Source organism: Rhineura floridana, chromosome 2 (genome assembly GCF_030035675.1).
Source record: "Rhineura floridana isolate rRhiFlo1 chromosome 2, rRhiFlo1.hap2, whole genome shotgun sequence".
Classification (NCBI taxonomy): domain Eukaryota; kingdom Metazoa; phylum Chordata; class Lepidosauria; order Squamata; family Rhineuridae; genus Rhineura; species Rhineura floridana.
The window spans coordinates 190,053,410-190,074,499 of record NC_084481.1 but is presented as its reverse complement, the minus strand read 5'-3'; the positions used below and the strand labels follow the sequence as shown (position 1 = coordinate 190,074,499).

Here is a 21,090-nt window from a genome sequence, read left to right as displayed (position 1 = left end):
CAACGAACTGTGGAATGGGGGAGAAGTTTGTTTCAAAGTGTAGCCGTTAAGGTCTTGCCACAATCTTATGTTTTTAGTTGATCCCCAGAAGTTACTGTTCAGACACCACATAACAGAAAGGACATAACTGACTCAGACCCTGTGTATCTTCGACACATTCTAAAAGGATTACAAAAAGAACTGAGAACAGCTCCCCTCATTTCTGATTTGTCTGTGTAATAATTTTAAATATATAATTGTACTAGTATTTTGTAATGCATATGACAAAAGATATTTGAGGTAGTTGCCCACCCTGAGCCTCTGAGTAGGTGGAGTTGTGAATTGAAAAAACAAACAAACACAAACATCAGGAGTTGGAAGTAGATAGTTTATTTACAACAGAAGAACACCAAATAGTTGCTACCTCTGATTTTTTTTAAAAAAATCAAGCCCTAATAATCAGAAATTAAAATCACAGCAAGAAGCAAAGTTGTCTGCAGCAATCCTTTGAATAACATCAGGTCTTAAATTTGGAGCAAAAACCACATTAGCAAGTGTTTCTGCACCAAGCAAGGAGGCTTGGAAGATCTAGCTCAAAGTGAAACCACAGAACTACCCAATAACTCAGAAGCAAGAACAGAACTGCAGTGCTTTGTTGCAGAATTCACTACCATCTAAAGATACTTCTCCAAGAAGAACAAGCCAATATAATACTGAGCTTATGATCAGCTTCAGGAGGGAAAAAAAGTACCTTGGAACTAGTTCCAAGAGCATTATCCTCCCAGCTTTTGGGACACCAAGTTCAATAGGAACAGCACATTGTTCAGACATTAGTAGCAGCTCCTGAATTCATTCTTCAGATAACAGTTTCCAGTGAGTGAAGCAAAGCCATATTCCAGGCCTCTGGTCTGGCAGGTCACAAGTAGTAAGCAAGAGGCAAAGCACAAACTCTGGGAATTCATGTACCAAACGGCTTCTTAAGCACATCACACAAGCTTGTTCTTTAGCGTCATATCTTGCGTTCAATACTTCATTGATTTGCTCTTCCTTTCGTAGCTGCAAAGTCAGCACATTTTATTTTCATTAATACGTCAGAGCGGCATAGAAAACAGGAACTACTGCAGTGACTCAAGCAACGTACTCCTCCATTATATTTCACATCATCTTTTTATTTTTCTTTCAAGCCCTCTCTGTATCGCAATTCACTGGCCCAGAGGTATAGCAGAAGTACATTTATTTTAAAAATTAACATTAAATAGTTTCTATTACATACTTTTAAATAGTAAGATCCCATGGCAGAAGAACTGCCAGGGCACACTCAAGGTAGGCCAGGTTGTGTGGGGTTTTTTTTTTGGGGGGGGGAACTCTATTTTGCCTTTTTTTCTACTTTCCATCCAATTGACATCAAAAGGGGAAATCAGTATGCCAGCTTCAGGGTGCCTTTTTTTTGCCCTTTTCAAGGGTGTGTTGACATGGTCTTGGATTCTGCAGATCCAAAGCTTCCCATATCCCCCCACCCCTAGCAACATGTCCCTTCAAGTTCTACTGCTAGCAGCACATCCACTCCTATGAAACATTCCATGGGTGTATCAGGGGCTCCTCTGGGAGCACAAGTGCTACCCCATCAGTGGATCATCTTAAACTGCATCCTCAGGCCTTTCAGCTAGCCTTTGGCCAGTTTTAGGATTAATAACCCAAATAAATAAAACTAGAAAGCGTAAGAGGATTGGTCCACACAATCTTTTCAGTGCTCCAAAACCATGGTTTAGACTGAGAATTGGGAATGAGCCATGTGCTTATGCATGCCTTTGTGCACACAGTTAACTACTTCCTGGTTTGGGCAAACCATAGTTTGCACTTATCCTCAAAACCAGTCTTGGAGACCAACTTCAAACCACATTTTCAAATCCTAGATTGGACAGTACACACATAGTATTGTTTGCCAATTTGGCTGTAATAGTTACTAGAAATGTAATACATTAATCAATCAGAGGCAATTCTCTGAACAACAAGTCTTCCATTTGGAGCAAAAGCAGCATTAAGTTAATGAAAATCAGGAGAATCTATTAACATAGGGTTCTATCCAAAGAATTGAGAGCAGAAGGGATATTGCTCATGAGGTTCTGCAAATGCTTGTGCAAGGGGAAAGTTCACACTGTGCTATAATAGGAAGGTTCCTAGCAGTTTTCATGTTTGATAAGAGGTGAACAGAACATCCTTAGATTGCTTCACTTTTCTCACTCTAATAAGAAACAGCCCTTCCATGAGTAGAAGATACCTTCCACAATGGCAAGGCATCTTAAGATCCACCTCATACTAAAGATTCCGATAGTAAACCAGTATTTTGCAGTGTCAGCAAAACATCACATGGGGAGATACTCTGCCTATGCCATTTTTTGAGAGATGTCATTGCACTGGCATTGTGGGTTGAGAACAGCATATTGATAGAGGACAATGCTATTTTGCAAGAATTGTGACACTGTGATACCATGTTCAATCGTTCAGTGACCCAATGGGATATAGTAAGGTTGCAACAAAGAGACTTGCTTACATCCACCACAGTTTGTAGACTCTAGTAAGCTTTAAAGGTGAACTGAAACCAGCAAGCACCAACATGGGTTGAGATTATTATTATTATTTGATTTATATCCCGCCCTTCCGCCCAGCAGGAGCCCAGGGCAGCAAACAAAAGCACTAAAAACATTACAACATCATAAAACCAAACTTTAAAACACATTAAACCAAAACATCTTCAAAAACGTTACTTAAAAAAAGTGATCAAAACATCTTCTAAGATTAAAAACATTTTAGAAAAGAAAGTTTAAGAATATATTAAAAAGCAATTCCAACACAGATGCAGACTGGGATAGGTCTCAACTTACAAGGCTTGTTGAAAGAGGAAAGTCTTCAAAAGGTGCCAAAAAGATAGCAGAGATGGTGCCTGCCTAATATTTAAGGGGAGGGAATTCCACAGGGTAGGTGCTGGCACACTAAAGGTCCGTTTCCTATGTTGTGTAGAAGAGACCTCCTGATAAGATAGTATCTGCAGGAGGCCCTCACCTGCAGAGCGTAGTGATCCACTGGGTATGTAAGGGATAAGATGGTCTTTCAGGTATCCTGATCCCAAGCTGTATAGGGCTTTGTACACCAAAACTAGAACCCTGAACTTGGCCCAGTAGCAAATGGGCAGCCAGTGTAATTCTTTCAGCAGCAGGGTGACATGTTGGCGATACCCTGCCCCAGTGAGCAGTCTCACTGCCACATTTTCCACCGCTGCAACTTCCAGACCAACCTCAAGGGCAGCCCCACATAGAGCGCATTACAGTAATCCAGCCTGGAGGTTACCAGTGCGTGGAAAACAGTGGTCAGGCTATCCCAGTCCAGAAATTGCCGCAGCTGTCTTACCAGCCGAAGCTGGTAAAAGGAACTCCTAGCCACTAAGGTCACCTGGGCCTCCAATGATTACAGAATGGTATACTAAAATACGGTATTATGTAATTATGTCAAAGTTACCTTCTTATATTAGAGGTAGACAGCAAAACTTTGGTCATTTTTTAAGTTAAAATGGAATAAATTTGTGAACTATTATAGAATATATGGTTTATTCCCAATGTTGAATATAAATTTTCAGTGTTTTGAATTAAGATTGATGATTTGGATATCTTGATTTTGACTCTGTTATGTTCTGCTTGTTTGTTTCTAATGTATTATATCTGTGCTTCTGAAAAATGTTTATTTCAAAATAAAGTGAAAAAAAATATTTTATTATTCCCCTTCTACACAAGCATCCCTAGACAATGTGCAATAAAAAAATCCTCCAGTAAAATTATGCCACACTTGTCAAATATGTTATCCTTATCTGTCGACAGTAGAAAAGGTGAGAGACTAGAATTATGCTGTTCAAAAAGAAACAGAAGCCTTCTAGACTGACCTGTAGATTTACTGTAGTAAAGACGACACCCCATAGGAGTGCCTTGATGTTGATAAAGGCAGCAGATGAGATGGCAAAACCACATCAGATGCAGTATGGAGAGAGTTTGTTGTTGCTTCAGCAAGAACCTCTGCAAATCAAACAGAAGAATAAGTTATACTTCATAAAATGTTCATTGAGGATTATTTTCTTAGCAAACCCAGGCTGCAATCCAACACACCTTTACCACAGAACCCAATGGAGCTTACTTCTGAGTAGAAATGTATTGGATTGCAGCCTCAAATTACTTCACATCTTTGGATAAAGAATGAAATATGTACTGACTGGATGTTTAGACCACAGCAAATGTAAGAATGGCAGAATCAGTGCTCAGGAAAACATCTACATTGTCAGAAAATAGTTATCAAGTTATTATTAATTATTGTATCCCACCCTTCCTAGGCAGAGAATGGATTGTAAAAGAAGCCACCAAATTTGCAACTCCAAAGACATTAAAAATAGTGCTAAGAATGGAAAGGCCCTCTCCAGTCAAGCTGCAGAAGGGAGATAAGGGACATTGGTTTGGAAGGGACAGAGTACCTGCTTAAGAAACTCACATTCTATTTCCCTAAATCTTACCCTTCAGACTTAATTTTTCTGAAAATGACAATCTGTAAACATTTGTATTCGAGAAATTATTCAGACACTGGGATTAGCTATTAATGTCATCTCCAACTTCCTCCATAATCCCTATTTCTAATTTTTACTGTACTGCACTCGTTTGCACTCTTTGTTAGAAACTCCAGTAAAATCCCATTTAAGACTATGTTGATAAAAAGATATCCTCTCCCAACCTCACCTTTCCCCCCCCCCCATAAAATATCTTCTTTCTATCAGACAAACATTGTCTCACCTTCCTTTACCCCAATAATTGATTCTGTGTCTGGCAAGTGCAAGGATTCTACATCAAGGCTGGGAGGGGAGTTCATGGACCCCAGGGTTTTATTCTGCACTTCAGATTCTTCCAACAAACTACTGCCCATCAGCGATTCTGTTGCAAAAAAAAGCACTGTGAGATGAACAGCAACACACAACACTGCTTCAGTGTCCACCATCACACACAGAAAGGGATTTTTCTGTACTTCACAAATCTGAACAATGTGGAGACTTTGTTTCCTCATTCATCTTTATCTGAGATTCCCTCTTTGGGGCTTGTATTTTCAACATCATCATCATCATCATCATCATCATCAATAATAATAATAATAATAATAATAATAAACTTCCATCCCACCCTTCCTCCCAAAAGAAGCCCAAAGCAGCAAAGGTCAAAACACTAAAAACACCTCAAAAACAAAACTCCTTAAAACATTTTAAAAATAAAACTTCGTAAAAACATCTTTTTAAAATCTTTACAAACATCTTAAAAAGCAATTCCAAAACAGGTACAGGCTGGGATAAGGTCTCTACTTAGAAGGCTTGTTGAAAGAGGAAGGTCTTAATTAAGTGTCGAAAAGATAACAAAGATGGTGTCTGTTTAGTATTTAAGGGGAGGGAATTCCAAAGGGTAGTGCCACTACACTAAAGGTCAGCTTCTTATGTTGTGCGGAACGGACCTCTTGATAAGATGGTATCTGCAAGAGGCCCTCACCTGCAGAGTGCAGTGATCGACTGGGTATATAAAGGGTAAGATAGTCTTTCAAGTATCCTGGTCCCAATTTGTAAAGGGCTTTGTATACCAAAATCAGCACCTTGAACTTGGCCTGGCAGCACAGCCTGTGCAATTCTTTCAGCGGTGGGGTAAATTGAGTGTCTTTGGGGGGTATATTGTGAGATGTAGACAGTTTAGTCACATTCCCAGCATAAAACTGAGACAGAACAGGATGTGTGTCCTTAAAGACACATAGATATGAAGAATCACTTCACTCACACAGACCAAATTTAGGATTGTTTTCTAAACCAGGAAATTGTTATCGCATTGTGGTCAAAATACTCTTGTCGCCTCTTAAAGGTTTTAACCTACCTGTTCCTGAAGTGTCCTCATGGAATACACATCCCAATAGCCCCACATCACCATCTCACCCCAATATAAGATCAGGTCCTCTTTCTAAACTGACCAATCACTTCATCACTGTTTGGAGGATCCACTCATGTATTCCCATTCTACTCAGTCCCTACCTGGTTGTTCATGCTGTCTGTTGCTATCCATTCCAACTCGGGAATGATGTTTCTTCATGTGTACATTCCTACTGCCACTCTGAGAAAATGTCTTTCCACAGATTTGACATTGGTGGGGTTTTACTCCTGAAAACAAGATTCAAGATTGCTAAACCAGGGTATGAAACATTCATTTTCTGTGCTTAAGCAATTTGATTTCTCTTGGCTTCAGACGCCATTTCTAAGACTTAGCTCTAGAAAAAGGCTACCAAGTTCAAGACAATTTTTGTCAGGAAATTTGAGGAATCTGGAGTCTCAGGCCTGTCTGTACAAGAAACCTTGAAGGTTTGATATACAGATTGTAAGAACTCACCTTCTCAGACCCACAGTCTTATAAACCAAGTGAGATGCAGTTTTTAAGCCTATACCTTGGGAGCTTAGGTTAAGAAGAAAAAAGGACAAGTAAGCAAGCAAGAAAAAACCCACAATCAGTTAATTGTTTCACAGGGCTAGGGAATTATGTACAGCTTCTCCAAGATACTCATAAAACTGAGAGTAGCTATCTGAAGAGATGAAGTTCCCTTACCTGAATGGACAACCAGGTGTTTCCGGAGGCTGGAGTATTCAGCAAAGGAACGACCACAGCCCTGAGCCTCACACAAGAAGGGCTTTTCCCCTGCAAGTTATAATTAGGGCATTTGGTTCACTTGATTCAAAAGACCACTTAATAGCATATGCCCTCAAGGACCCCCTTCTTTCTAACCATAAATCTTACATTGCAGCCTCCCAGATTCAGTCACAGATTCCTGCCACAAGTTCTTCTTCAACTATCAAACATTAGTACTGAAGCCTCCTACTTGGGAGAGTAACAAAATAATTTCGCCAAGATTGAAAAAACAGAAACATAACAAAGTGTGTGGTGATTATTACATTACCTTTTAATCACCTAAAGGTACTTTCAGCCATTTCATTTTCTGGATTTCTGCCTCCTATTAATTCTATTATTTCTGCCCAGGTAACCAATTTGCAATGCCTTTACTAAAATAAAGTATTGTCACAGTGGTTATGACCACATCACCCCCATCTTTAAATCACTGCAGGTTCTCCCTCTTCCTCTCCATATTTGTTTTCTAGATCTTCAAGAAATCTCATCTTCACCACTGATTAGTATTTCACATATGCACGTGACAATACATCATCCACTAGCGGTATCCTGTGTGTCCTCTTTGTATGCCTAGACATAGGAAGCTGCTTCATACTGAATTCAGACAACTGTTCTAGCTTGCTCAGCACTGTCCACTCAGAGTAGCAGCGGCTCTCTGAGGACTCAGACAGAAGTCTTTCCAAGCCAGACTACAAGAGATCTATTTAACCTGAGATGCCAAAGATTGCATCTGGAATCTGTTGATACCATTTTTATGCCTGGAGCAATACCAGTAACAATCTATCCTTTTATTTGCAGGGATGTCATCTGGAAGCACCTGTGTTTTCAGATCATGTAATTATTCTTCAGGAGCACCTCTCTATAGTTATTAGGATGTATGCAAACAAACTACAATAAATGTTCTTAAAATACAGCTTTAAAAACAACAACAATGTAGCCTTCAATATATGCAAGGACAGATCTGTGAACCTTGCTGATGAATCTTGTTCCCAGCAATCTCCAAATCTGAAACTGCCCTATTGTTTATTAGGCTAGTCAATTCCCTCATTTCCTTCAAATCTGCCTTGTCCAGTGGAATTTTGCCCAAATCACAACAGCTCCACTTTCTCTGCACTTCAGCTGTTACCTATTTTCCCGCACACACACACACACCCTGTGTCATCCAGACAATACTTGGCTGTTCAGAAAGGTTCCACAGTTATTAACCTATGATTTTATTGCAAGCTTTTATGGAAAATCTTATTAGCCTGGTTCACATGAGCCACTAAGCCAAACCTTGACTCGGTGTTTTGTTGTTGTTCTGTGCCTCCAAGTCGACTACGACTTATGACGACCCTATGAATCAGCGACCTCCAAGAGCATCTGTCATGAACCACCCTGTTCAGATCTTGTAAGTTCAGGTCTGTGGCTTCCTTTATGGAATCAATCCATCTCTTGTTTGGCCTTCCTCTTTATCTACTCCCTTCTGTTCCCCCAGCATTATTACCTTTTCTAATGAATCATGTCTTCTCATGATGTGTCCAAAGTATGATAACCTCAGTTTCATCATTTTAGCTTCTAGTGATAGTTCTGGTTTAATTTGTTCTAACACCCAATTATTCGTCTTTTTTGCAGTCCATGGTATCCGCAAAGCTCTCCTCCAACACCACATTTCAAATGCGTTGATTTTTCTCTTATCTGCTTTTTTCACTGTCCAACTTTCACATCCGTACATAGAGATTGGGAATACCATGGTCTGTATGATCCTGACTGCTCAGTGATACATCTTTGCATTTGAGGACCTTTTCTAGTTCTCTCACAGGTGCCCTCCCCAGTCCTAGCCTTCCAGATGTACAGGCTCCTGGACAGGAACTTGCAACTGCTTCGCTCCTCCCTAATCCTGTTTGCTTCCATGCCAAGCTAAGGTTTGGCTTTGTGTGGGACTCACAGTGAAACTCTCTCCTACCTTACTGTGAGCTGTAGCCATGGTTTGTCAAGCACACTGGGCCATTATAAACTTCCCTTTGGACTGGGAAGTCAGGTTAGACATTTATGTCAAAATACAATAACCCCCAGAGGGATAGAATAGGTTCAATTTGATAGCACCCAAAATCTGTCTCTAATGGCACCTCCTCTCTGAGAGGGTATGGTCTGTTATGACCGCCAACAGTCATAAAACCATCAACATTGAGGGTCTCATTGGAAATGTCTTTCTGACATATTGCTACAATTACAGGCTTTCAACAAAATTGCTACATGCTGACCCATTTACTGTGTAGCCCAAAATGTTGTGGTTAATGGAGGACTGAGAATGGATGTTGCAGAGCTGACAATTTCACTGTTACTTATCAAGTGCAGGAGACGTTAAGCACCAGCCAAAACTATTTATCTTCCATCTTATCCAAAATGAATACTTCATAATAAACAGAATGGCAGAGGCAGCAGTTGCACAGTCAGTGCCATGTTAATAATATGACTCATAAAACTGCAGTGAAATGTCTTTTAACACTTGAATACTGTAGTAAAAGAGAAAATATGGGGAGGGGAAGGAAAAGGTACACACCAGTATGAATCCGTAGATGATTCTTCAGATTCCCAGCTGTTGTGAACTGTTTCCCACAGCCCAGCTCAGTGCAGATGAATGGTTTCTCACCATTGTGTGTTCTCATGTGTACTTTCAGCCTCTGTAGGACATAGAAGCTTTTCCCACAATCTTTTGCTGGACAAATGAAGGAACGGTCATTCCTGGAAAACAAGATAACCTTCATGGCACTGTTATATATTTTACTGTCAATTTCTGGCTTTCCTTAATGCAACATTGTGTGTGATTGTTTTTATTTCAATTCCAAATGAGGAAGCACAGAGCTGAAAAGTGACATGAGAAAGCACAGAACTCTGAAAAGAGTTAATGGCTTCACCTTAAGTAGCAGTTAATGTGAAATGAGGTGGCAGCATTTTAAACAGACACCTTTCCCTGTCTTACTGTATAGGTAACTTATATAACTGGATATTCTTATTAAAAAGTTTAGGCTCCATTTGTACACAAAACAAAATAGTAAGATTCTTGCTTGCAAACCACAAGCTGCTCCCAGGCAGGTAAAAATAAAAGAACAGTATTTTTAAAGAATGCATCGAGTGTGCCTGCAAAATAGTGATTGGCTCTTTCTTTGCCTATGATTTATTTATTTTGGTTGACACTCTGAATATGAACACTGGAAAATTCCACAGCAGGAACCAGACACATGCATAAATACCTAAACAGTCTGCAGAACTCAGCAAAGTCACAGCTATAGCAAGTCTATACACCTGTGGGTCTTTAGGTGATATTTGAAATGGGCTGGCCACACAAATGTCCTGTCACAGCCTTCAACTGTACACTTCAACTTTTTCTCCGCCCGGGGCAAGTGAGGGATGGGGCTGGATTCTTTTGGCTGAGAGTCCCCTGAGCAAACATGAACATTTTCACCTGGTAAGGGAAAAAAGTAATATAATGGTAAGAAGATGATGCCTGGAGAAGAAAATGTGAAACAAGTTTAGAAAGAGAAACATTTCAGAGAATTGTGTTGAATCAGCTCCATAAAGCTGACACAACTTTTCTCATACTTTAAACTTGTATTGTTCCACATTTTCTGTACAAAGGTTACACTTTGTGGGGAGAGGAGAGGGCAGGAACAGACATGGGGACTAAGGAAACTGCCTTACACCAAGTCAGACCATTGGTCTATCTAACTCAATATTGTCTGCTCTGACTGGTAGCACTTCTCCAGGGTTTCGGGCTGAAGATGCTGAGGACTGAACTTGGGACCTTCCTCAAGCAAAGCATGTTCTATACCACTCAGCTATAGCGCTTCCTCAAGGGGGATGGAGGAGAAGAGGGCAGAGAAGGCACATTAATGTAGACAAGCACTACATTCCATATTTTTGTACACCTGTTTCACATTCATTGTTGCTGCTGCTTGGGCACCTTTTAAAAACAAAACACACTTAACTTGAAAGGGCTTCTTCATTTGTATGATCCCAGCCAAGTCACATAGTAAATCTGGCATCATGGCACCACAGAGTTAGATTTGGTTGTGTGACCACCACTGAGGGCAAACAAATCCCTTCAATTATCCTTGCACTTATGGGGGAAGAGGAAAGAGGCAACTGATTTGAAAATGAGTCATATGTTGTACTGGCAGTTTCACTGTCTACCATCATTATGCAGCAAGACTTTTCTCCTGATTTAGCTCTAGTCACACGTAATTAGGCATGCCTAACTGGGAAAGGATGTGCATTTCCCCTCTTCCCCGTCTCCCCCCAAGCTTGTCAAGCTGGAGCCGAGGCAAAGCAGCTGTTGGAGAGTGAGGGAGAGTGTGCAGTGGGCGCCGGGGCCCAGCAGTAGCGCTTTTAGCAGCAGCAAGAGCCCTGCTGCCAGTAGCGCCGCCAACACCAGCAGGCCCGCCGAGACTCTTCCCTGCGCAGCATGCCCCTTCCTCATGCCAGTCCCGCAGCGGCCTTGGCTCATGCCAGCTCGGTGAAGAAGGAGGCGGCGACAGCAACAGCAGCAGGTCTGTTTCTTCAGGAGCCTTGCCTGCATGTTCCTTCAGGACTAATCTAACCTTTGTCTTCCTGAGCCGCTTCAACGAGCGAGCTGGCTACTGGGAAGGGCCTACTGTAGGCACCAAGCCTCCTTCCATCATGGGACTCAAGGCAGCATACGTGAGGTTTCTTTACAGATATCCATCCAGGCCTGACATACCCAGACCTGCTTAGTTCCAGCTAGGTAGCGGACTCATGTGCTTTTAGATGGTACCTTGGGGCCAATTTTAGCACTGCAAGTGTTAAGCTGGAAATGTAGATTGTGATGGTTATTGTTATTTAACTCTTGTAACTCTTGCAAATTGTGTTTTGTAAATTGTATTGCTTTATTGTTTTATTGATGTATTCTTATATTGTATTTTGTATTTTGATATTTGTGTCTTCTGTAAGCTGCCTTGAGGGCCTTGGGCCGAAAGATGGGGTATAAATAAATAATAATAATAATAATTCCATTAAAAGCAGCGTAGTATAGGCAGATGAAGTTGCAACTGAATGCTAATAATGTCTATCTGCATACACTACATGCATTGGAAAATGCAACCCAATCCTATCGCCCACTCGACAACACACAATTGGATCGAGAAAGAGAACAACTCCGTCACCTCAACAGCAGAGATGTGTTCCTTGAGCACCAGAAGCTGTCAGGCATAACTAGCCTTCAGCAGACTGCACGGCTCAGCAGTTATACAACAAAACACTGGTCAAACAGCTGCCAGTCAGGAGCTGCCAACCCACATAACTCCATTTTCCCTCACAACCTTACACAAGCCTGCCTGGGTACTGTTGTGACAATGTGTAGCACCCTTGTTAACTTGTGCAAAACCTCTGGAAAGCGCTACCTCTGATACCATTCCAAAGACAAACAGGAGAATATATGATCTGTCATCAAAAACAGCTTTTAAAAGGGGCATTTAATTTTGCAACAAAGTGTTGTGATATATTTTGGGCTACAATCCTATATGCACATACCTGAGAATAAGCCCCTTTGCATCCATGGACTTTCTTCCATAGATATTTATAGCACTGTATTGCCAAATTAACTACTAAAAGGGTAGTAAAAACATGTTTGCTTCCATTTGTCTTCTGTACAGAAGATACAGGGGAGTGGATACATGGATGGCAACTCTTCTGCAGACTTCTTCAAATAAAGAGATCTGTACATTGAGATGAAGGGCCACTCTAGCTGCCATCCTTTTAGTTAATATTTTGATCTTCTTTTAACCTTTCATTGGAGTGTGTGTGTTTTATTGACCTTTGTTAGCTGCCTTGAGAGATTTTTACCCCAAAAGACAGGATACAAATATACAGAAATTTTCAACAACAGTTGTTCCATAAACATACAAGGTTTATAAGTTATCCTGAACTTGTTCAACGGATGAAAGCAATATCATACCTTCCAAATTAGAAGATTAACAGAAACATTAGCCCTCTTACCATTATTGCTTGCTTTGGCATTCTTGGCGAGCTGAGCTCGAGTGGCAGCAATCAAACTGTCATGGGCCAGTTCCTGCACTCGTAAAAACCATGGGGTACTGCTGTCTGTGCTATCATTGGAGAAAAAATCATTCCCAGAATCCTCTGCTTCATCTTGGACAAACACCAAGTGCTCTGAGGGAGAACCCAGGCCTAGAAGAGAAGCAGTTTTCATCAGACACTAAGATAAGCAAAACCTCTTGCTTCCCACAATATTGCAGTGAACCTCTACAGCAGACATAGCTAGCCTGTAGCCCTCCAAATGCTGTAGGACTACAACCCCCATCAGACCCAATCAATATGGCCAATAATCAGGGCTAATGGGACTTGTAGTCACTTCACTGGAAGGAGGTGCTGATAATTTCTGTTATATTCAGCAATGTCCCAGTATCTTTCTATGCTTTTCAAAGCAATGCATCATTTGTATTTTAATACCAGGAAAGATCCAACTAAATGCTAAAATGGGAGTTACCTGTCCGTGTTAAATTGAGGAGGATAAAAGAAGTGCTGTCAGTGGGTTGGAGGTCTTGCAACAAGCTGGAAGTATCAGGGCTTGGTAGAAGTTCAGGTGGTTTCTGTACTGTTTGTGCTCTTGTCTCCTCACCATCAGGGCCAACATTCACTTGGAGGCTTCGCAAAACAGCAGAAGAGGAGAGATCCTTTGAAGAACTAGTATGACTTGGAGAGTCATCTAATGAAAAAAATGATTTTTTTTAAAGCATGTGTGAGGTTATGTAAACAATCATCATACTTTCACCAGGAACAGAAAACTGTGACAAAACCAGAAACTTTTGTAGTATACACACAGTTAGAGAACTGTGAATACATTTGCCAGAATTCTCCCCTCTTTATTACATTCGTATCTTACCATTCTTTGATGAAGAGCTGAAATTTAGCAACTACTTATTACAGAAGTGTCCCACATCTAAACACAGCATTCTTGCTATAAGAATTCTCTTCAGTACTGCGTTCTCTTCATGCCTATTAGGTTGCAATCCTAAACACACCTTGAAGCAAGTCCAACTGAACTCAGCGGGACTTGCTTCTAAGTAGACATGCATAGGATTGTGCTGTTGCTATCACACACATACAACCACCAGCATTTTTAGCATCATCAGGCTTCATATTTTACCTGGCAACATCAGCCTGTTGCATTCTGGGGATTCAGTAACAGGAAGGAGAGACAAACAGGTAATATCTTTAGGTTCCGATTCCACAAGCTCCTGTCCTAGTGGAATAGATGTGTTCTGAACAAACTGAACCAGCAGCTGGGGGGAAAGCAAAGGTATTAAGGCAGCAGCAAATGATTAGATCTGCAGTTGAATGCTTTTTGTCAATTTCTCTCCCTTCCACTGCAAAAAATAGTAAAACAAAGAAATAGTTTACACTACAGTAAATTTACTAAAATATTTTCTGTCATTCTGAACTCAACCAAGAAACAAAAAAAAGTCACCAATGTGAAATAATTAACTCATTCAAACTCTAAAACTTGAGTGCTCTAATACAATGTACAAATGTAACAGCAGTAAATTTTACAAGTCCTGTTCTTTCCCTAATTTCACAATAACTGTTGGCTTTGATTAGAAACACGGGAAGCTGCTTTATAGCAAATCAGACTATTAGTCCATTGAGCTCAGTATTGTCCACACTAACTGGCAGCACAGCTCTTCAGGCTTTCAGGCTGGGGTCTCTCCCAGCCCTACTTGGAGATACCAAGAATTGAACCTATAAAATTCTGCATGCAGAGCTGATGCTCTATCACCGATCTATTGCCCCTCCTCGTCTTGATGTTTAGCTGAAAAGAGGCAATAGGCCACACACTCTACAAGAATCACCCAAAACACTTTAGCGTTAGTCACACAGTACAGGCTAAAATACACAGTGTTAAACACACAGTTTAACATTACATGTATATTTTTATATACATATCTTTTTATATACTGTAATTAGTTTTTTTTGGGGGGGGGAATCAAGACCATGGCAAGTGGTCCTCTTTTCTCCTGCACTACTGGTCCCAATGAAAACCATTCCCCAAAGCTTGTAATATTAATTTCCCTCTATGCCAATTAACACCAATGGGAGCTTCTTGCCTCCTGTGTCACATGCTCTTTGACATAGGAAAGGTTTAAAACCTCCTTCCTTTGGTCCTGACTGGGCCTCATGGCAGCTATTTACTATGACAACATGAGCATAGCTGCTCTGATGGAAGGTTTTACACCAAGCAATTGAATGATATGGATACCTCAATTTGCATCAGGAGCCATGCAAACTTTTAAATGTTATGTAAATTAAGCCCTGTGCAACACAATGTTATGCAGGTTACCCAGAAGCCAGTCACACTATGTTCAATGGGGCTCATTCCCAAGTAAGTTTGCACAGAATTGCAGCTTAAGTGTTGCCTGTGATGGTAGGTTTTCAAGTGACACCATGTGGGTACAAATTGGTTAAGGAAGTTTGGAGCCTTTAACGAAGAAAAAAAGAGATATTGGCACTGCTGTACATGACAACCATAGGCAAACTACACAAATTACTGGGAAAGTCGCATTTGCAATTTCCAGAATACAGTCACTGAGCCACAAAACAAATCTAGCTGTTGCTGACCTCTGGTTTGGACTCTAACTCATCCGATAACATTGATTCAAGCTTCCAAATCCCAAAGTCGATCTGGATAAGGCACGAAGCTTTAGCGTTTAAAGTGAACAACGTTCTGTGTTTATAAATATATTCCAGCCTCACAACTTTGTGAGGATCTTCTTAGGAGAAGCCGTAGTAGAGAGCTATTCAGTTTAACCTGAAAAAGAACAAAAATGAAGAAGAATCAGATATTAAACATATTACCAGTCATGCTACCATATTTTAAAACACAATTAATTCTCCCATACCAAATAGCAGTAGTATAGCCTGCATTCTCTTTTGTCATAAAAAGCCTTTTTAGTTCCACTCCATGTCACAGTTCTTAAGCTCCACTGACTTTGCAAGAGGTCAGCTACAGAAAACACATTCAGTGCTATGGTTCATCACAGGGATATGCCAATAACAAAAAAGAATCTTATATTTGAGCATTACAGAGTATTGTTCACTCCCTCCTACATAACTGCAACAAGCTACTCTAGATATAATTTTTGGGACAAACACTTGAGTGCAAAAATTAACATTTTGTTAAATACCAAATCTTAATAAATTGTTCTCTCGTTTCCTAGAATCTCCTTCTCTCTCTTCCTTCAAACGCATATTAGATTCAGGGCCAGCACCAGGTCTGAGCAGCCCTCAGCATACTGGTGCCGACAGGTTCTTCTGGCACCACCAGTAATTAGCTTTTATGGCAGTCTACCCCTGTTGCAGCCGCCAGATACCTGGCAGTAGCTATCCCCTGGCAGTATTTCGCTGTCTGAATCCCCCATGGCCTTGAGGAAGCGCACTTTGATAAGAAACAAGCAGCCCTCATATTTAATATCTCATAATGCAATGCTACAGAGTGCCCAATTGAGTATCACTACATCATATGCTCCACAGAATTTGCATATGGAATATTAGAAACAGGAGTCACTAAATCCCCTAGGAAGCAGACAACATTGCTTGGGTAAGACAATAGGATAGAGGCTGATTAGCAGCCCTGGAGTGGGGGGGAGATCCAACTGGTGTCAGCTTTTGGGAGGCCACTTAGCAGTGCCCACTGTACAAGGGAAGAGACATATATACTCAGGCACAGTAGGCATCATTGTCAGTAGCCCCACATTAAGTGCATGGGCCCTGGCAGCTACCTGTGTATGCCAAGGTGTTAACATCAGGTCTGGATGTGTTACATGAAAACCTCTTAATCTTTATTCCCAAGTGAAACACACCTGCTCTCTTTATGGTTAGCGTATAATCAACTTGCTCACACTCATCCTTTGCTTTCACTGCTTCCCTCTCTCTCCTCTGTTGCCTGTGCCCAAGTATCAACATACAAACTCTTCAGGGCAGGTGCCAGACTTTTTCTTTACATAACTCTATAAAGCACCATTTACACTGAGGAAACAGGAAAAAGTCAGCATCACCAAGGACTTCCACACAGGCTTAATCCGCAGCTTTTCTTACTTTAAACGTTAAGCACACCAGAGACTTCAACAATCAAAGCAACTTCTGGCAAAATCGCAAGAGTTCCTGAAGGCCGGGAAGAATCTGAGGCAAGGAGGATCATCCATCATACGACCCCTCGCACAACACTGGAGATTTTTCAGTGGCTAAACGATCAGGCCATCCTAGACAAACACCGGAGTCACCCGCCGACCCCGAGAAGAGGGCGAATCACCCTGATAGCATTCTAGGCAGCCAACCGTGGGCTGGCGCCGCGAGGAGAGCGAGCGACCCATCCCATCGCGCCTGCCCTACGACAAGGCCAAGGCAAACCTAGGCCACTCCCACGACACGGAAAGCGGAGAGGAAAGGACTTCTCCTCAGGACCAGACTGGACCCAAGAGGTAAAGGAAAGAGGTGTAAGGAGACGGAGAGACGCCACCGCGGGGAGCAGCCCCGCGAGACCATTCGTCGTCGTCGCCGCCGTCACCCTTTCCCCTCCGCGGACTGAGTGAAAGAAGCGAGGGGGTGCCTAAACTCTCTCCCTTTCTCGGGACAAGCGTTTCTTACCGGCATCTCAGAATCGTCCGGATATGACGTGCACAACCATCGGAAATTCCAACCTTCCAGCTAGAACAAACCATAGAGACGGTTGGGAGGAGACAAAACACGTCAAAACTCCGCAGCTCGACTGGCCCAAATAAAAAACAAAACTTAGAGATAGAAAAAGATTAGTGTTTCAGTACACTTCCGGTATCTATTGGAATACCGGCATATTCAGAGCTGACACAGAAGGCAGAATGGAAACAATGTGTCCATCCGTGCCATTTTAAAAAGTAACTGTTTTTGTGATATGTCTTAAGACTTTTTATTTTTACTACAACGGACCAACGCAGCTACCCCGCCTTTACAGAGCAAAATGAGGGAGCGGGCTATATTTATATGGTCCCCATTCTATTTCTTTGCATTGGTTGTCACTCTCACGAGCCGGAAGTGTATCATTCACTCAGCCTGTGTCTCTTTGCTACACAGAGAAAGAACAGGTCCAGACGCCAGAGTCACGGCAAACTTCCGGCTCGCACGTCAAGCCCCGCCTACTTCTTCTGACGTCAGATTCTATAACGCCCTAACAGAGGGGATGCTCGCTGCGTAGAGTTACTGATGTTCTTTGGCATTTCGTGTACTCTGCAGCAGCCTAACTGAAGTCCCATAGAATTGTTTATGGATGTTTTGGAGTGACTTGCCTGAAGTCACCAGCTTATTCGCTAAACGGGACTGTCACTGCCCAAGAGAATAAATGGTAACAAATCAGATATTAAAAAATAGTAATGCTTAGAAATCAGTGGGGGAGCACTTCACTTTTCCTGGATATTGAACAGCCGACTTTGCCATACTTCAACAAAAACGTTTCCAGGGCAAACTGTTAAGCTGGAATTTCTGTGCAGGTTTGACACTATCAGACTTGAGCTGAATACAAAGTGGGAATAGTTTATTTACTGTAGAAAATAACTGCTCCTCCTTAGGTGTTTATACATGCTGTTCATCTTGCATTGCAGACTCATCATCAGTGAGGAGTCTGAATGTTTACACTTTTGGCGGGATCCTATTTGCATTTGTATTCTGCATACTCATAGAACATACCTGTCTTGCTGGGCCTTCTGGCCTCACATTCCCGCCCCCTTTACTGTTAGTATACATGTATATACCATGTACATGTCTGCAAGCTGCAGATAACACTTTATATATCTAATGATACATTTGAGCCTACAAAAATGTATGCTACAGTAAATGTGGTGTTCACTCTTTTTGTTGTTTTTGCTTCAGCAGCCTAACATTGCAGCCCCTCTAAAATTTGTCAGAACTGAGCAACACAAAAATAAATTTTGTGATCCTGATAGTACCCAGTAGAATTATGAAAAAGCAAAAAGATGTCACATGAAATAAGCAAGACAGCTATAAGTGATACGGCTGTTATAAGCAGAGTTGGAAAGGAGCCAGATATGCACACTGAATCAATGAGAGAATAGGCATGTAATTATATTTAAAATTTGTTTTCATGCAGATAATGCTATGTTTACTCAGAAATTAAATCCTTAAGAAGTGGGTTTAGGAATGCAGGCTAAGGCTTAACAGCTTTAAACTGTGAAGAGAAAGGCATACTTAATCTTAGGTTTAAGACTGGGCTTACTTCCACTAAATTCAGTTGGACTGATTTTCAGATAAACATAAATAGGACTGGGCTGTATCTCAGTTGGTATGAAGGTGTTAGGTACAATCCTATTCTCTGGGCCTAAATGATACTTGGGAGTTTCATGAACCAAAGTTGCAAGGCATGATGGAACACTGCTAAGACCGGAGGAGGGAGGGGGACAACAGCCGCTCTTTCATTTCCTCTCCTGGGAACCTAGCCCCAGAGGTGCCTGCCAGTTGGCAGCAATGTTTTAGCAATGTCTTAGAAGATAATCATTCAGCTGTCCTTGACTGTTTTACCTCTCATGTGCCTTGTACTTCCCTCACGCTCATGTATCTGTCTTGTAAATAATCAGAGGCTTGTATTGCTTTCTGAATTCCCTCTGGATACTCCCTTAGAGATGTAGTAATAAAATCTCATAAGGTTATTGATAAGCGCCCCTTTCAGGGCTATATGTATTTTCTTGTGTGAATGTTCCCATGTTTTATGACCCCCAAAGTGTCAAACCAACCCCTCTTCCCAGCCCTTATCTTAGAACATATTGCTCAAGGGTCCGAATTTCAAAGGAAGGACATCCTGACATCTGATACACAACCAGTGATATGTATCTTGGGCCTGTTACTTGTCTCGTATGTTATGTTACATTCTGTTTGTTGATGTTTTGCTTGTAAATCCTATATATTGGCACTGTTACAAATAACAGGCTGTTGTGCCTGTGTTGAGACTGAGGCCACTTTTTGATCAAGAAGTTGTATTTGTCTTTACTTGGTACCTGGCCGAAAGCCCAGCAGTCAATCAGGTTCTCCTCAGCTCGCACTTCCACTCGGGAATTGAGGTGAGCATCACACAGTCTTGGCAGGTGCTAAAAATAGCCTCAACAAAGGCTAGAAGTTATGAGGGTCCCTATGTGCGCTAGGGTGAACAGACTGCTATCCAAAGCTCTGTTGCATAGTATTATGTATATTTTTTCAATAAAAAGTACTTGCATCATTAAAATATCAGGGTAGTATACAATAAAACATAAAACACCATTAAAAACAATGCATTCATTCACTGAAACTGAAATGTAATCCTTGCAATGTAATCCCATAATTAAAGGGTCAGCAAACAGAGGACCCTGGGCTGAATCTTAAACTAGAGAGCAATGTCCTCAAGCCCCCAGTTGCCAAGGTGGAGGTAAAAGGTAGTGTGGGAAATTGCAGCAGAGGTTCTTAACAGGCCATGTGAGGGGAAGTCTTAGGCCTGCCTCCCACACTTCCTTTTCAAAGTCACCCTCTAACAAAAACTAGTTGCTAACGAGGGCATACTGAAAAGGAGTGTGGGCAATTATTGCTGATGGAATGTGTGGTGAAGAGTTTGTTTGGCTTCCCCTGCCCTCTCAGGTGAAAAAGACTTGGAAAACACCAGGCTGCTCTCAGACGTTTGTCCCAGATCAGCCTTGCCAGCCAAAGCCTACATTGTCTTTCCAAGCAGATGCCTCAACCTGCAAGATTTTGATAAAACACAAAATTGGTCTTAGACGGGAGAGTGTTACAATAGACACTTGTGGCATTACAGATTGCACAAAAGCCTGCACTAAAGCATCACATCTACTAGCCCTATGTAACATGTATCATGACATCAACCTAGCAAATTATGAGTGTGAGCTCATGAATTATGAACTCACAGTTCAGTTGCCCCTGAGCAGTGACATCATTACTGAGTAGATAGATGTCTATATTTTGAAACAATGTTACAGCTATGGCAACCATACATAAGCATGTGACCATAGATGAGCCGGATCCTCTGCATGTTAACTTAGAAAGAAGTCCCAGTGAGTGAAATGGGGTTCACTCCCAAGCAAGTATGTTTAGGAGTGTTTCAAGTATGTTTTGATGCAGCCATCAAAAGTATATGGATTGTATGTGAACACTTGCTTGTGAATGTATGTTTAGATTGTATACCTTCATTAATGCAGGGAAAACACCATCATCAAATTATTGCAATCATCAAAATGCCTATTGTTATGCCATATGCTTCCATATCTATGAAACAGACTACACACTTCTACAGACTCCTTGTCACTAAAAGCCAGTCACCGCATATCAGGGGTGGAAGGCT

At 41.4% G+C, this 21,090-nt stretch overlaps 1 protein-coding gene across 3 annotated transcripts; it reads right to left on the bottom strand.

Annotated features, from left to right (window-relative positions):
* Positions 1 to 353: 353 nt before the first annotated feature.
* Positions 354 to 17,686, bottom strand: ZNF410 (zinc finger protein 410). Of its 3 annotated transcripts, none has more exons than XM_061611709.1 (12): positions 17,370 to 17,683; positions 15,345 to 15,534; positions 13,876 to 14,011; positions 13,216 to 13,434; positions 12,705 to 12,896; positions 9,996 to 10,155; positions 9,253 to 9,434; positions 6,633 to 6,722; positions 6,068 to 6,193; positions 4,803 to 4,940; positions 3,911 to 4,040; positions 354 to 1,035 (listed from the first exon to the last, which is right to left on the bottom strand). In XM_061611709.1, the coding sequence occupies exons 2-11, from the start codon at positions 15,375 to 15,377 to the stop codon at positions 3,919 to 3,921; spliced, it is 1,398 nt and encodes a 465-aa protein (XP_061467693.1). In that variant the 5' UTR covers positions 15,378 to 15,534; positions 17,370 to 17,683; the 3' UTR covers positions 354 to 1,035; positions 3,911 to 3,918. The 3 variants fall into 3 exon arrangements, with proteins under 3 accessions (XP_061467693.1, XP_061467694.1, XP_061467695.1); XM_061611710.1 differs by lacking the exon at positions 17,370 to 17,683 and adding an exon at positions 16,821 to 17,354; XM_061611711.1 differs by lacking the exon at positions 6,068 to 6,193 and having other exon boundaries at positions 17,370 to 17,686.
* Positions 17,687 to 21,090: the final 3,404 nt, after the last annotated feature.